Source organism: Nyctereutes procyonoides, unplaced genomic scaffold (genome assembly GCF_905146905.1).
Source record: "Nyctereutes procyonoides isolate TBG_1078 unplaced genomic scaffold, NYPRO_anot_genome, whole genome shotgun sequence".
Lineage (NCBI taxonomy): Eukaryota > Metazoa > Chordata > Mammalia > Carnivora > Canidae > Nyctereutes > Nyctereutes procyonoides.
In genome coordinates, this window is record NW_026575043.1 from 44,469,805 (window position 1) to 44,486,506 (window position 16,702).

Genomic DNA, 16,702 nt, shown 5'->3' on the forward strand with positions numbered 1-16,702 from the left:
TGCATCTCCATGACAAGGTTGGGTCCTCACACATCATGCCCATTTATAGAGAGAGAAAAAAAAAAACAAACCAGAGATGCAGAAGTAAGTGAAGGATGTGTCTGTTATGGAAAACAGTATGGAGTTCCTTTAAAAATTAAACATAAAAGGATGCCTGAGTGGCTCAGTCGGTTAAGCATCTGCCTTCGGCTCAGGCCATGATCCCAGGGTCCTGGGATTGAGCCCCGCCTCAGGCTCCCTACTACTCAGAGGGGAGTCTGCTTCTCCCTCTCCCCCTGCCCCTCCCTTTGCTCACACTCTCTCACACTTACACTCTTTCTCTCAAACAAGTAAAACATTTTTAAAAAATAGTGATAAATTTTATGTTATGTATATTTCACCACAATTTTTTAAAAAACAACAACGAGAAATGAAGGCATTTCTCCAAAGCTATAAATCACACAGAGCCAGACGACAGAGCCAAATTAGAATTGAAATCTGTCCGGCCACATTGTAACACCTATGATTTAACTATTTCCAGTGCCCAGGATGGCTCCAGAGGACCCTAGGCCACTAGGAACTTCACCTGCTGTGTTGATGAAGTGTGCTGTGACAGCATGGCCGGCATTCTGTCCTTTCCCCATTGTACTTGCCAGAAACGATCTGGCCTTCACAAATATTTCCTGAATAAATGGCGTGGCTGTTAACCATGTGTGCCCGACCCAGAGAATGGAGGGGGAGCCTCTGTTTGCTTCTTCTCTTATTTCCTCCACTCCACCTGGTACTGTTCTAGGCACACAGTAGAAGCACAATAAGTACAAATAAACAAGTGATCTAACAGAGGTGGAAATGGTGTAGGGGTGGTGGAAGGAGAAGGACAGACCCATGCAGGAGACATAAATTCACTCAAAGACATTTCCTGAATGCAGCCTTGGCCAAATCACAGCCGTGCCGTGGGATTTTCCTTTGTCATCAAGGTATGCAGGCTCTGAAATAGCCCTGCTGGAGATATGTACCCTCAGGAAAATACAGGTCACACCTGGTTCCTTTGGGCCTGCAATTCCGCCCCCACTCTACCTCCACACCACCCCTCATGGACCTTCCATTCACTGAAAATCACAGTCTATTTTCAGAATAAATTGTCAGAAAAGTAATTGCCACACTCAAGAAACAAAAGGTATTATGGGCCTGGTGTAATTTACTAGATGAGTTTCAGTTCCATGGGTCATCAGCATTATAGAAAATTTCCTAAGATGTTTTAAAAAAAAAGCTTATTAAAATCTGGTCCAAGACTATCATCTAGGAGCAATTTTCCTCCTCTGACCTCCTCGAAGAACATTCCATAATGCCCCTCCCCAAAATTCAGTGGTTTTACTCATTACATTTTAGCCAAAAATGTTCCCAAGGAGCTGTAGGCAGCAGAATGCATAAAAGCCAATATCTTCAAAACACAACATCTTTTTCTCTGCACAAGAGCAAAACAAAATGAAATTTGACCAAAAATGGATGAAAAATAAATGAAACCTACAGCCAGTGGAATTTTTCTAAGTCAATCATGGTGTTAGCACCCAGAGTAGCGGTGGGGGGAATCAAGATCTGGAGGAGGTAGGTACACCTGGGCTGAGATCCTACCTGGTTTTACCACTCATGAACTGTGTGGCCTTGGACAAGTACTTTACTCTGAGCTCTGGGCTCCTCTTCAGAAATATTATTTTAGAAGAAATAATAGCATCTATTCCAGAAGATTCTGTGGTTGTTCTTGCAGAAGGCTCCATGCCAAACCTGGCATGTAGCAAGTGCTCAATTGACATGAGAAGTTAGTTATGCTAAAGTCCTTGAGTGGGTCCTACCAGTTCTGTCTTGGTCAAAACTTGGCAGAGGTGCTACAGAACATAAACTGAGCCTCCCTTTTGTGGGTACACCCTCAAATACCCGATATCCAGATTCGTCCCCATCTCCTTTCTTAGAGCCCTATAGATGTCCATGTGGCCAAGAAGATCAGGTCTAATGAAGACACATTCTGTCCTGTTCATCTCATTTTATAGGTATGAAAGCTTATTCAAAAGATGGAGCAAATGAGTGGCTGCAGGCATTGAATCATGCTTCTTGTCCTCATTTTCCTCACCTGCAAAATGGTACTAATGTGTCCCGCATAGACCATATGGGTGTTGGGATGATGAACTGAGAATCTACATAAAGGTCTTTGTAAGCAATGTTGCACTTGATTGCTCTTATTGTTATCATAATGAATATTACTCTTAGATTGAACCATATGAAATTGGTACTTGCTTAGGTCAATTACCAGTGATCTGATTTGTTTCTATACAAGGTCAATCACTGTCCAACAGATCGTTGGTGGAAAATAAGGCAAGAATTCAGATTGCTGTAATAAATGTCTTCCTTGTGCCGCATCTTTATGGAATCAGCTATTCCACCCTAATTGTCCAGATACTTGAGGTTTACCCTCCTCACATAGAATGCTGAGTACAATGTTGGCCATTTTACTTCAACGAACCAGTTTGCTCTTGTGCTTTGAACTTAAGCATGACTCTCAGTGCTCTATACATTACTCATTTTCTTTTCTTTTTTTTTACTCGTTTTATTTTCAAACCTCTTCAGATACTATTTGGTGCCAGTTTTATTTATTTATTTTTAAAGATTTTTATCTATTTTCTGAGAAAGAGAGCACAAGCAGAAAGAGGAGCAGAGGAAGAGGAAGAAGCAGACCCCCCGCTATGCAGGGAGCCCAATGCAGGCTCTATCCCAGGACCCTGGGATCATGACCTGAGCCAAAGGCAGATGCTTAACCAACTAAGTCACCCAGGCACACTGTTTGATGCCTGTTTTACAGACAAAGAAAGTGAATTCTAGCATAATGAAATGGCCTGTTAAAAATCATGTGCTAGGAAATCGTGGGTGGAGATACAACCCTACGGAATCAGATTCTTGAACTTTTTCTCTGCCCTCTGATGCTGGGGTCCTGTCCAGCTCCACTACTCACTGGCTGTGTGACCCCGAGCAAGCCATACCTCCTCTCTGTCCTCTGATCCTCCATGTCCTATTCTACTATGTGGGGTAATCATGTCTGTCCTCCAAGGATAGAGTGGAGCTTTAATGAGGTCACAAAGGTAGCACACAGGAGTGAGACTTACAGAAAGGTGATGGAAGGAGCTTGATAAATCCTCTGCCCCTCCAAAAACAGTGGTAAAAACGGATACAATTTTTGAAAGCAACAAGTTCAATACTCTGTAAATTGAACAAGGGGATACAATAAATGGAAAAGCATTTGTTCAAAAGAAGCTATTGAATCTCAGGTAAGAACAGTGAGAGATTGCAGCAATCTTGACCAGGGCTGTTCCAGTCCTGACCAAGCCCTGCACTGCAGTAATCCTACAGGGGAGAAGGAAGCCATAAAAACCAGCAGCTTTGCTGCCAGAAGGGGCTCACACATGGAGTAAAGTATAGGAATATCCCATCCCCAGGATCATTGTCAGAAATAGTAGTCATCTTGGCAGCAAAGCAATGGAGAACGTCAATAGCACACCTAGCCTAAGATTATCTGGAGGGATGCCTGGGTGACTCAGAGGTTGAGCATCTGCCTTTGGCTCAGGTCATGATCCCAGGGTCCTGGGATTGAGTATCGCATCAGACTCCCCTCAGGGAGCCTGTTTCTCCCTCTGCCTATGTCTCCGCCTCTCTGTGTGTGTTTCTCATGAATAAAAAAAATAAAATATTTTTTAAAAGATTGTTATCTTATTGGGGCAAGCAATGAACATTGACAAGCCGGAAATGTGATGAAGGGACATAAGTAATGGACAGGCATGTAGGGGCCTTGTCAAGCCCCCATATATTCCTGACAACCTGGAGCGCTGTGCACATGACTCAGAGTTACATGCAGGCAGAGGCTGACAGAGCCTTTAGCTAACTACACGTCCCTATTTAAACATAAGGCCACGTACAAAGGCAGAAAATCTGGGAAAGGGCCAAAGAGTAAAAGCTGTGGCACAACTGTAAGTGTCTGAACATTGACTACATTTCCCACACATAACTCCATTTGAATCAGGTAACGGCTTGCAGTTTCCCGGTGTTTGATTACAGCCTGTACTGACCGCTAAGCTATGCTGACAAAGGGGCAGCCCCTGAGAATCCAGGATTTGTAATAAAAACAGGAATGAAAAACCCAACCGGAGACATCAATAACCTCATAGTGTGGGGGAGACAGACTCCATAAATGTAGTCCACATACATCACTAAATAATTGGGAAAAGATCAGAATCTGGAGATGCTATTATGTATTATCTAAAATGTCCAGTTTTCAGCCAAAAAAAAACAAAAGAACCCAATATGAGACATACAAAGAAACTGGAAAGTGGTGACCTACACTCTCAAGGAAACAAATAGAAATTCAGTCAGTAGAAATCCTTCGTGGGCTTAAATGTGGGACCTAATACAGACTGCCAAGCAGCTATCATAATGCCCAGAGTGCTTGCTCACTCTCTGGCCTGGTGCACGCTAGATTTCAGTAAATACTAATAACTCTTGGAGGTTCAGAGGTTATCAGGCCCTGTTAGGCACTTTAAAGTGATGACACATTCTTCATCCACCCTTCCAGGCTCAAATTATGAGTCCTTGAATGCACCTGGAAGAAGCCCAGCTCATCCTCTACTTATAGAGCCCCTTTGAGTCCTAGAATTTTGCAGAGAGTTTTCTCTCTGATGTTCAACAAGGATGCACCCAATAAACATGCGATCTGACATCTCACATTAAGCTGAACATGCCAGACAGGCAATAAGAGACTCCAGGAATAATGGAGAGCCATGGTGGGCAATTCTTCCTCAACTCACTCCTCAGCGAGTAGTGTGGTGTAAAGAATCCATGTCTGTGGAATCGAATGCTCACCCAGGGAACCATTTGGCTGCTGTGAGCACAGCACCTCTTCCCTGAAATCCACACCATGACCCAATGGCCACCATGGCCCAATGACTGCCATCTGTTGCATACCTGCTAGGTGCCAGGCACTTTGTTATGCCCTATGACATGCCGCCTGTGTTCATACAGCTAATCAGATATCAAGGGCTGTGGATGAATGAAAAGATGACAGAAACGAGGATTTGAATACAAATCTGTCTGATTCTAAACCACATGCTTTTAACCACTGAAGCACCAATCAAATCAACCCATAAGGGCAGGACTATGTCCCTGTTATTTAACTCCTTATACTCAGAACTGCATATAGAATGCGGTATGAACACACACACACACACACACACAATTGGGTGAACACTGACTAGAAAATGTGTACAATTATTAAACAGTAAATCCAAAATGGAGGAAGACAGTAAGGTGAGCAAGAAAAGAATGGTGAATACACCTCAAGGGCTTAGGCCATGGAGAAACCCTGAGTAAGGGTTCAGCACTGTCCAGTGGACAGCTCCCCTCCCAGCTGTTGGGCTCCTGGGGGCCCCTCCCCAGCAGAAAGGGGTTCAGACAAATTCAGAGAAACTGGGAGTGTCCACAAGGGTCTGAGATGGAACAAGAGTGGCTGCCTTCGAGAAGACAGACTGACATCCCTTAATCGTGCTCTTCCGATCAAGTCCGCAGGGACAGGCTTTGTTGGCTAAAATCAATCGACACTGTAGGCAGTCTGAGGAAGAGGGCAGGCCATAGGGTTTCCTCACGTCGACTGGGGAGACTTGGAAAGTCCTGCTGGAACAGCAGAGAGACCGAAGAGACCAGAATCTGGGACATGCCAAGGTGAGCTGAAAGAGCCCCTCGCCTGACTTGCCTGAGATTCCACCATTTATGGTCATTCTGAGGGGGCTTCAGTGCAGGTGGATGCATAATCTCAGCCAGATGGGATAACTCGGGGAGGAGAGGAATGGGATGCAAAGTGATCAGAGAGGGAGACAGAGTCATTTTGGAGAAAATAGCATGTGCCTGGGTGTCTAGAAGGCATGGGGGCATCCTGAAGAGCTGGAGACCAGGGTGAGGAGACTGCTCCCTAGACAGGACCGTGGAAAGACAGAGTAGACTGGACTTCCTTCATGATTTTGCTTCAGGCACTTCATGTAATGAAGGCCAGGTTTCTACGCCATGCCTCTGCCAATAACTTCTCAGTTGACCATCACTGACCACCTGATAAAGCCCAGACTCTCTTGTCTGACCAACAATGACCCTTGACAATATCCTCAGCCTGTGTTCTTGACACATGGCATCCTTTGTGCTCCAGCTACTCTAAACTAGCCATGCAACCTCATCACTGGACTTTTGTACATGTTACACACAGTATAGGTTGCCCTTCACTCTTTCTCTTACCTAATTCTCCAAACTGTCCCATGGGGCTCAACTCAATCATCATCCCTTCTGAGGAATCTTCCCTGAATGCCTTACCCTCAACCTGACTGCAAACACTTTAAGGGTGTTCCCTGGGGTGTCCCAAAGCCATCCCTCTGCATGGAAATGGCCTGTTTTAGTCTTTCCCTCACCCTGTGAGACTGTGTTCTGTCCATCCCTGTATCTCTGACACCTAGCATAGGATCTGGTGCAAAGCAGACACTTGGTTAAAGCTGACTGGAATCAAAAATAGATTTTAAATTAACATCATGGATGGTATATTCTGTACAGAAATTCACCAGACGCTCCGCCTATCCTCAAAGGGCTCCCATTCCAAAGTCTTATGTGAACATGAAAAGACGCTCAACATCATTGATCATCGGGGAGATGCAAATCAAAACTACACTGGGATGCCACTTCATACCCCTTAGGATGGTTCCTATCCAAACAAAACAGAAAATAACAAATGTTGGCAAGGATGCAGAGAAACTGGAACCCATGTGCCCTGTTAGCTGGAATATAAAATGGTGCAGACGCTGTGGAAAATAGTGCGGCATGTTCTCAAAAAATCATAGACACAGGATTACCACATGATCCAGCAATCCCACATCTGGGTAGACACCCCAGAAGAAATGAGAGCACGATCTCAAAGATCTCTACACCCATGTTCACAGCATCATTTTCCACAATAGTCAAACGGTGGAAGCAACTCAAGTGTCCATTGACCAGTGGATAAGCAAAATGCTGTGTATAAAGACACAGTGGAATACTATTCATCCTTAAAAGGAAAGAGGTTCTAACACATGCTAAGATATGGATGAATCTTGAGGAATTATGCGAAGTGCAGTAAGCGACACAAAAGGACAAGTAGTGTGTGATTCTACTTATATGAGGTCTCTAGAGCAGCCAACTCCATAGAGACAGGAAGTCGAATGGTAGTGGCCGGGGGCTGTGGGAGAGGAGAGAATAGGGAGTTAGTGGTGTCTAATAGGGGCAGAGTTTCAGTTTTACAAGATGAAAAAGGTGTGCTGGAGTCGGATGGTGGTGCTGGCTGCACAACAAAATGGATGTGCCAAATGCCATTGAACTGTATGCCTAAAAATGGTTAACGTGATATATTTTATGCCTCGTACTGTGCCACAACAGTTTTATTTGTTTGTTTGTTTGTTTGTTTTTTAAGAAAAAAAAAAGCCCTTTGTGCAGGGTCTGAGAGCCTGAGTTCAAATCCCAGCTCCACCAGTCCTTGGCTGGTGGTGATGGCCTCAGTTGTCTCTGCTGTAAAATGGGTATGATTCCCAGAGTGGGAAACCTTTATCTTTTGAGGTCTGTTTCAGGTGAAGAATCTGAAATTTTTTCACATCGTGCCTATTTTGTGATGAGAGTTTGCACATATGCGGTAAAAGGCATATGCTATTTTCGTTCGAGAAATACCAAGTAGCCAGCAGGTGCCCACCAAACGCGTGTAGGTAATTGGGAAAGAGTCTTGATTAGGTACCACGTATTAGGCACATGGGGGACCTCATCAAAGGCCCCTTTCGCACCCTGACAATGCGTTCTCTCTGCTGCCATCTAGTGTCTTGTGGCAATATTGACCTTTCCTCGCTGTCAAACTTGTCTTATTAAATCCTGAGGTCTTAACTGCTTTGCACACAGAGGCTGACAGTTTGCCCACCCAAGCACGTGTTCATGTATAATTCATGGTGTATCACGTTGCCTGGCAAATGAATATTTATCAGCTTTTTCATAAGAGGCAGGCTGGTGTTTCCTTTTGTTGCTACCAAAATTCTATGCTGTAGCAAATGAAATTTGCGAGCAAATAAAAAGAGAATGAGAAGAAGAGAAACCTCCCAGCCAAGTCCATTCCACTTGTATTTTTCCATTTATCTGAGGCCCCCCGGCATATGCATGGAGGTGGTTTCGGCTTGGCTACAACAGAGGACTGCCGAGTCCTCCAGAATAGAATCATTCCATATGCTGTACCTCTTGCCCCCGCAGAACACACCCCCACACCCCTCTTCTGTGCTGTGTTCAACTGAAGAAGAGCCCAAGACCTTTTCGATGGCTCCACTCCAGATGCTCTGAACACAGACCAAGTTTAGGGGTGACCGAGGACAAGGAACCCCAAATGGAGATTGGTACAGACTGGCTGGTGGCGTCAAGCCCAGGCAGTTTCATGACTTCCAAACTGGGCTGCCACCAAGAAAGGGGATTTCCCTGAATCACACTGGTTGGGTCTGATATCCCCTCCCCATAATGAGTTAGGAGGGCCATGTAGAAGGGGCTACCTTGTCTACAGGAGGTGACCTGTGCCCTGGTCCCTACAGCAGTGAGGAGCCATAAAGGACCTGAGAATTGTGACTCTATTTACTCTTCTTGCCTCATGACTCATTGACTGAAGATTCCAGTGATGACGATCTCAGACACACCTGGGCACACTCCCATGGAGGTGGAGTCTCAACATGGTTGTGAGCATGGTGGCTGTTGCTATCATTCTGGCCTTGCAAGATGCCGATGACAATACTAACGTTCATGCTAATGACAGCAGTGCGCATACACTGAGCCCTTACAATACAGCAGGGCCCATGTCAAGCCTGTGAACTCTACCATTGCATGTAATCGCCAAAACACCCTCTGGATGGAGGCATTAATGCCGTGCCCACTTTACAGATGAGAAGACTGAGGCAGAGAGATGCCATCACTTGCTTATGTTCACGCACCCCCCACTGGGAGTCAACCACAGCTCTCTTTGACTCTGGAGCCATGCTTGCTCAACTGCCCTCCCTGGAAGCAACAAACTTGGGTCCAAGGGCAAAACCCACAAATGCCTGGCTGCATGGTCTTGGGGGAGTCAGTTCATCTCCCCGAGCTTCCATTTTCTCATCTGTAAAAGGTATGCAACAGCTCTCGTTTTGCAAGGCTGTCGGGAGGATGCAGGGCTTTGCATATTCTAAAGAGTTCTGAGATCATCGATGAGCCAGGGGCCATTCTCGGCAGAAAAATGTATTGATATTTTGACACTGGAGTAAAGACAATGTTCCAATCATAGGAGTTTATCGTGGAGTTGGAGAAAGGAGACACACTGGGGCAGAAATACATGGGTAGGTATTTGTATTCATTCATTCATTCAAGGGACAATTTTTTGAGCCTTTGCTGTAAGCCAGAAAACTCATAGGAAATGTTCGTAATTTCAGAGAAGGGAAGTGCACACACATTAGTACAAGATATGTGAGGAGAGGGTAAGCCCTGAGCTAGCATCTGAAGAGCAAAGTGATACTATCCACACAAAAACTGGGGAAGAGTGCTCCAGGCACAGGGAACAGCTAGTGCAAAGGCCCTGGGGCAGCATTCACAGTGATTCCCTAAGGTGGGGGCTTTGGTGTGAAGCACTTCCTGAACACTGGGCACCATGAAGCTTTCTTTTTCACGGACTACCCCCAGGTGCTGGTGCTGGCTTTTCATCTTGCGAGAGGCCTTTCTAGTGGGCACATGCTCTTCTCATGGCCCTAGTTTTCCTCCTGCACTTCCTCACACAGAGTTTCAGGAGGGTCATTCCTAAGTGACCAGTGCAGGGGGTACAGGCCGGACCAAGGATCTGAGGCAAACCTCACACCACCCTCACCTTTGCCCCCCCTTTGTCTCCGATCCCCGCACCCCTGCTGATCCAGATGCCTCCTGGGGCAACCCCCTCTGGAACAGAAGCACCCAGGGACCCACTCCCTCCTGCATTGCCCCACATACCTTCCTCTCGTCTATTCCTTCAGAGGCCAACATGAGCTTCTTTGCGAGGAGAGGGTCGAGCATCTGGAATCGCCGGCGGAACTGAGTGAGTCCCACGTGCTCAGCATAGCCTGGGAGGAGGGCCCAGAGCAAGCAGAAGAACAAGGGGTTCAAGTGAGAAGACCAGCTCAGGGCCTGGCCTCGCCGGCAGCCTCCACCCTGCTCCCAACCTGACAGCGAACTTGTGGGTGGACTGACTTTTTAGGGTCTCAGTTTCCCCATTTGTCAACATCGGAGATTGGGTTCAACCAGCATTTCCCAAATGTGTTCCTCAGAACACAAACCCTATGAAACATTCCACAGATTTGCCCTCTGGAGGGTCACACCGTGTGCCAGCATCGATGCCAAAGGCTCTGCGGGCCACTGCAGGGAAGCTGCCAGATTGGCTTTACTTAAAACCTGTTTGACATGGGAAAAAATTTTGGGGGGGGGTCCACTATGTATGACCACCCCATAGACTGCATGTGGGAAATACTGCATGTGGGGGTTTTACAAATCTAACATGTAGGATGGACACAGGTATATTCTGTGTGGAACCTGGGCAGAGGCCTCTGGAAAACTCCAGAGAGGTGACATTAGAGCCAACCTCTGAAGTAGCCAGAAGAGTTTGGCACAGGAGTGAGTATGGAAGGGAGGTCTCAGCAGAGGGAGCCAGACAGGGGTCACACAAGGGTGGGATGCTTGGTCACAGCGCTTATGTGCACAAGACATGAGGTTAACAACTTCCTTGTGTTATAGACAGTCAGGGGCCACCATCATTGTACCCATTTTGTAGACGTGGAAACTGAGGCCTGGAGAGTTCGAGTCACCTAGCCCAAAGTGACATGGATAGAAACTCCCTCAGCTGGGATTTAGACCCAGACAGTAACTGTAACTAATCCACTGGAGAGTAGCCAACAATGAGGTCAAAGATGAGCAGGGACAAGATCCCAAAGGAACTTGAAGTCAAACTCCAGGCCTCAATGTTTGGACTTGGTCCTGGATACAAGGGCCATAGAAAACGCTCAATTGTTTAAAAGGAAACTGGCGGGCAGCCCCGGTGGTGCAGCAGTTTAGCGCTGCCTACAGCCCAGGGTGTGATCCTGGAAACCTGGGATCGAGTCCCATGTCGGGCTCCCTGCATGGAGCCCGCTTCTCCCTCTGCCTGTCTCTGCCTCTGTGTGTGTGTGTGTGTGTGTCTCTCATGAATAAATAAATAAAATCTTTTAAAAAAATTATAAATAAATAAATGGAAACTGGCTGGATGGGGCAGAAAGTCTGGTAAAATCTGACTCTACTTTGAGACTTCACAAGAAGCCAAATACATGAAGCATGAGGCAGAGTGATGGTGGTGGATATGTGCGGTGAATCTAGGAAGACTTCCTGGGGGAAGAAGGGCCTTAGGCCAGGTTCACAGGATGCTGACCACACAGAGATGGGGGTAGGAGGTTATAAGCATGCACTTTCAGGTCAGATTGATGTGGGTTCACGTCCCATTTTTACCCTTCTTTGCCCTCTGACCCATCACGAATGACCCCATCTCTTTGAAATTTAAGTTCTTCACTTGTCAGGTAAGAATGGGGTCACCATAAGGATTGAATCTGATGATTTATGTAGTAAAAGATGCTAACATGTATGGATGCTTTCCCACATCCAGGAAATTCTTCTATGAAGTCTTTATTAACTCATCAAACTGCTCATTAGCAACCTGAGACCTGAGCTATTAGGGCAGACGAAAGAGAGGCATGATCCGGGGTCTCACTCGGTGCCGGCCACAGCCAAGCCCAGGCTGACCGGCTCCGGGATCTGAGCCACGCCCACCAGGCTGTCCAATGCGTAATGTGTGATGAGCATTTGCTATATGCCAGGTGCTGTGCTAAGGGCTTGGTAAGGATGACGTCAGTTAATATATGTAATGACACAGTGCCAGTACATCGTAGGCACTCGATACCCTGCCCACATACGTGTGCATTATGTGTGCATGTGGGTATATGCATAAATGCACCAAACATGCACGAATTCAAATTCATAAATATTTGATAGGTGTGTATATCCACATGTGCACAGACATATTTCTTATACAGTGTAAGAGAGACAGAAACCACTTTGAGCAGAAAAATGAGGAACTAACCAGGCCAGGGAGGCAGAAAATCGGAAAGTTCCACCATGAGGCATCAAATCTTTACCTGGTTGGAAAACTTATCCTGCCCCAGGCGGGCTGCACTGAGAATGCACAGGGCAGACACCGCGGAGAGGACCGAAGGCCGAGGACTGGGAAGGGACAGCGGACCCAAGCCTGCATGCAGGGCTCCTAACGGATAGTCCACGGCGTCTGCAAAGGCCCAGCGCCTCCTGCCAGCCAGCCAGCCAGCCAGTCAGCCAGCCGGGCTGAATCGATTGGCCACCGCTGTGACCATTCTGCTCTTCCCCTGTGACATTATCTGTCACCCTTCGCTTGCGGTTGTGCAGGCAAGAGGAAAAATCAATGAGATGCTCAGAGAAGTGAGGGTCTCTTCTCTGCTTCCAGCTGCTTCCAGCCTGTGTGTCACATACCTAGTGCTCTGGGTGCTGGCTATTAATGCGGCAGGAGGAAATGGGACCACAGCCACAAGCCGGGCATCAGTGACCACAGAGAAGTTAAATGAACAGGTGCCCCCCTCACCAGCCTCCCCCCACCCCACCCCAGCTACCCCGTCCCCTGCAGAGACTGTGACCGTGCCTGAGCCATTTCTAATGTCAAGGAGGGGAATCCACTCGGTGGCTCCTGGGGTCCCAGAGGCAGAAAAGAATCAGAAGGATTCAGAGCGAACTTAGCTACTAAAATGAGCTTATGTGGAAAGCTTGGGTGCAGGCTTACTTTCTGAAATATTGACCTAAAGACTTTGTTTCTCGGATTAAAATCCCATCCAGCCCCTGCCACCTCCTTACCACCTTAGCTTGACCCGCTGAAAGCCAAACCTCCAAAATTGGCCCTCACGGCCTTCCTTGGTGGATGGCCTGCCGCATCAGCCACAACTGCCCTGCATTTTGAACCCCAGTCCCTGAAAATCCAGGCTCTTCCCTGCCTCTGGGCCTTTGCATATGCTGATCCATATGCCTAGCGTTCCATTTCCCAGACATGAGCTGCTGGCATACAGCTGGTGCTCCTGTCCCTGGGTGCTACCGGTCAGTGGGCATGTCCATGGACTCAGACATAAGGTGCCCACTCCCTGGCTGTCTCTTACCTGCCCTGTGCAGACGCAGTGCCTCCAGGATGTGGGACCCCGCAAGCTGCACCCTCAGTGCCGGGATGTCCAAGGTCAGCAGTCCGCCTGTCCCTGGCTTATCTCTGCCAGTCTGTGGTGGGGTCAGAGGCCCCTGCCCAACCCTGCTTTCCCCAACAGGGCCTGGCACAAGGCAATGGATGAAGTGTACCTGGGACCGTCTAATTATGCTGGTCAATGCATCCTAGGACCAAGAGGAGAGAGGGATGTCAAGGCCCGCTGCTTTGGGATGATATGGACAGGGATGCTCCCCAAATGTACATTCAGCCTCACCTGGGCATCCTTGGGGGTCTCCATGTCCTATGCCAAGGACTATGCCTATCTACGGCCTGATTGATGCTCATGAGAAAAAAGGGGGAAAGGGCTGTTCTAACAGCCCTTGTAAGCACTGGGGAGACTGAGGGCAAGCAAGACCCCATGTCACCCAGACCCCTAGCAAAAGAGGCAGGCTAGAAGCCAGGACCCAGGCCTACAGGCTTCTTCTGTTTAATAAGCTATGAGGATTTGTTTTTTTCCCCCAAAATGTGTTCTCCCCATGCCCCACCCTCTGGACTCAGACTGACCACTGACCCACCAAGGCATTCTCATTTGTTATTGGATGAATTTCCATCCAGTTGTAGATCCTGCTGCCTTCCCCAAGGAGAGCCTCGTGGTGAAAATGAGGCATGTGAGAGCTGAGACAGGGCGGGGTTTTGCTGTGATATTCGTCACCCTGTCAAGAAGGTATTCGGAGGGGATGCCTGGGTGGCTCAGTGGTTGAGCGTCTGCCTTTGGCTCAGGGTGTGATCCCAGGGTCTGCGGAATGAGTCTCACATCAGGCTCCTCAGAGGGAGCCTGCCTCTCCCTCTGCCTATGTCTCTGCCTCTCTCTCTTTGTCTCTCATGAATAAATAAATAAAATCTTAAAAAAAAAAAGAGGGTATTTGAGGATCCTGGGACTTTCCAAAGCTGCTCAAGGCCACACAGAGGAACCTAGGCTTTGGCCTTGGATGTGGATAGATAACTCCCCAGGTATTTGATGGTGGACGTTTCTCTGCTGCTCTGAGCCTCAGCTTCCTCCTCCATGGAAGGCAGGGTGAGGTCTGCCCCTGCAGGCTCGCGGAGGAGTTTCAAGATGATGTGGGCCGATAACTCATCCTGGAGAAGGAGTGGCAGTGGAGGCCAGGGCTCCATGGAGTTGGGGCTCCTGCTCACCATCTGTAGCTTGATCTGGGAGCACGGGGCTCTCCTCTTCACCGTGGCAAAGCTGCTAGCAAACGCCCTCCTCACGGCGCAGCTCCTTTGCAAGGCCTGCTGGGAGGTGCCCTCCAGGCCAGCCACGGCCCGGCACACAGGGGGCACCTTGGCCCGGGGCTGGCATAGGAGCCTCAGATCCTCCCTGGCAGGTAGGACGGGGAAGAGAGAAGGACTTTAAGGACTCACAGAGAATGGGTCCCCCTGCTTGCTTCTTGCTAACCTGCTCCCTGAATCCACCCCTTGAGTCACACATCCTGGCTGCTACGCTTTTATCTGCAGTCCCTTCTGCCAGACAAGTCTTTGCTTCACGGCAAATGCCAGCTTGTTTCTCCAGGCCTCCCCCTCCTCTGACTTTAGAACAGCAAGAGCAGCAAGAAGCCCAGCTGGATATTGTTGTCACTAAGAGGCCTGTAGGAATCCCACTGAGCCTGCACTTTCTTAGAGAGCAAAGCCATCTGGGTTCTCCCTAGAACAGGTCCAGCACATAGTAGGCCCCTAGGTCTGGCACATAGTAGGCGCTTACTCTATAGTTCATACAAGAATGACTAAGTCAGGGCCTGAAGAGGCCCCACAAGAGCATCAGTGAAATGCCTGGCCCAATATCCAGCGGCAGAGGGGGCCTTCTCAGTACTCCTGTAACACACAGCTGTGGGGCCGGGGCTCCCTGAGCATCTGCTCTGATAAATCTGAGCTGCCTTGCCTTCCCGTTTGGGCCAATAAGGGTGAAGAAGGCCAGGAAGACCCTGCTGTGCCCTGGATGGGGCTGGAACCCAGAGAAGGCCTGGTGCCTCCCAGGTCCCATCCATCCCCTCCCCTCCAGTGAAAGCATGCAGACAATTTCCATCACTTTCTCCAAGTCCAGACTGCACCGTCCCCAGCCCTGAAGGTGCGTTATCCACCTCCCTCTATGCCTCCCCAGACTATCCAAACTATTGAGGATCTTCATCCACACGATCCAAAGGTACTTAAAGTGGTTAAATGCATGGCAGGCCACAAAGATTACCAATGGCTTGACGTCACTGGCATTAAAATAAGAAGCTGGGAAGGAGCTGCAGGATCCCCCCTGGAAGCAGGAGCTGTGAGAGGAGAGGTCAGGGCCCTCAGGCTGTGGGCACCAACCCCTGGCAGAGGGAGAAGAGGCTGCCCATAGCCCTGAGCCCCATATGTGGGCTGCCCCATCTCTAGGGTGGGATCTGACTTGTAGTTTTTAGGGGAAAATGTACCCCTGGACAGGTCATGTCTGCTTTGGGTCTTCGCTTGATATATGTGGAATGATTGAATTTGACCAAAGCAGTGGAACTTTAGTGTGCATAGGCACCTCCAGGGAAGCCTACCGGCAAAACAAGTCCCCTGAGAGATGGGGTGAGACCCGCAAATTGGAATGTTAGACCAGCAGTGAATCTGGGGAATCTGGCACTCCTGGGGATAAAACCACATTCTACAAAAAAAAAAAAAAAAAAAAAAAAAAAAAAAAAAAAAAAAGCACTGTCTGCTCTCAAAAATCACCAATGCTTCGCTCTCAAGCACACAAGACATCCTCATGGAATTTACCCTCAAACCTGCTGGGTTCTTTCACTCCCACGGGCCATGACCTTACACACATGGTTCCTTCCTCCCAGAATGTCCCTAACTCGCTGGGCCGTCAGATCAACAAAGCTTGGCCTCCCTCTTTCCTAATCCCCCATCTCTTGCCCAGGGGATGCAGGCCGTGGGATGTTAGAGCAGGAGGACTCATGAGGCCACAGGTGTGCAGTGAGGGCCTGCAGTGAACCAGGCTCCTTAATAAGCCACAAAGCCTCAGAGCACACACATACTCCTGGCCCCACCATTCCCACTTCTCAGAATGTGAAACTGAGGCCCGCATCATGCAGCTTGAAAGTGGTGAAAGCAGAAGTTGAATAACTGCCTGACCCCAAGGTGTGCAGTATCCGCCCGATTCACAGCCCAGGCCAACAAACACTCATTTTATGGTGGAGGAAGCAAAACAAGCAAACAAACCCAGGGGAGAGAAAGTGACTGCCCGCAGTCACCCAGGTGAGCAGCGGCAGGGCTAGGACTTCACTCAGGTCCCCTGGCTCTCCACACTGTCCTCTGTGTGCTCATGGACCTTCCTTCTGGTGCCCCACCCCACCCCAC

The 16,702-nt window shown here is 48.4% G+C and overlaps 1 protein-coding gene across 1 annotated transcript in view; it reads right to left on the reverse strand.

Moving 5' to 3' along the window:
• Positions 1-16,702, reverse strand: part of MYO18B (myosin XVIIIB) — a 256,494-nt gene that overhangs the window by 150,629 nt on the left and 89,163 nt on the right. Inside the window, 3 exon segments of the mRNA XM_055323213.1 lie at positions 10,051-10,160; positions 13,293-13,515; positions 14,525-14,708. Coding sequence (XP_055179188.1) covers positions 10,051-10,160; positions 13,293-13,515; positions 14,525-14,708 — 517 coding nt within the window.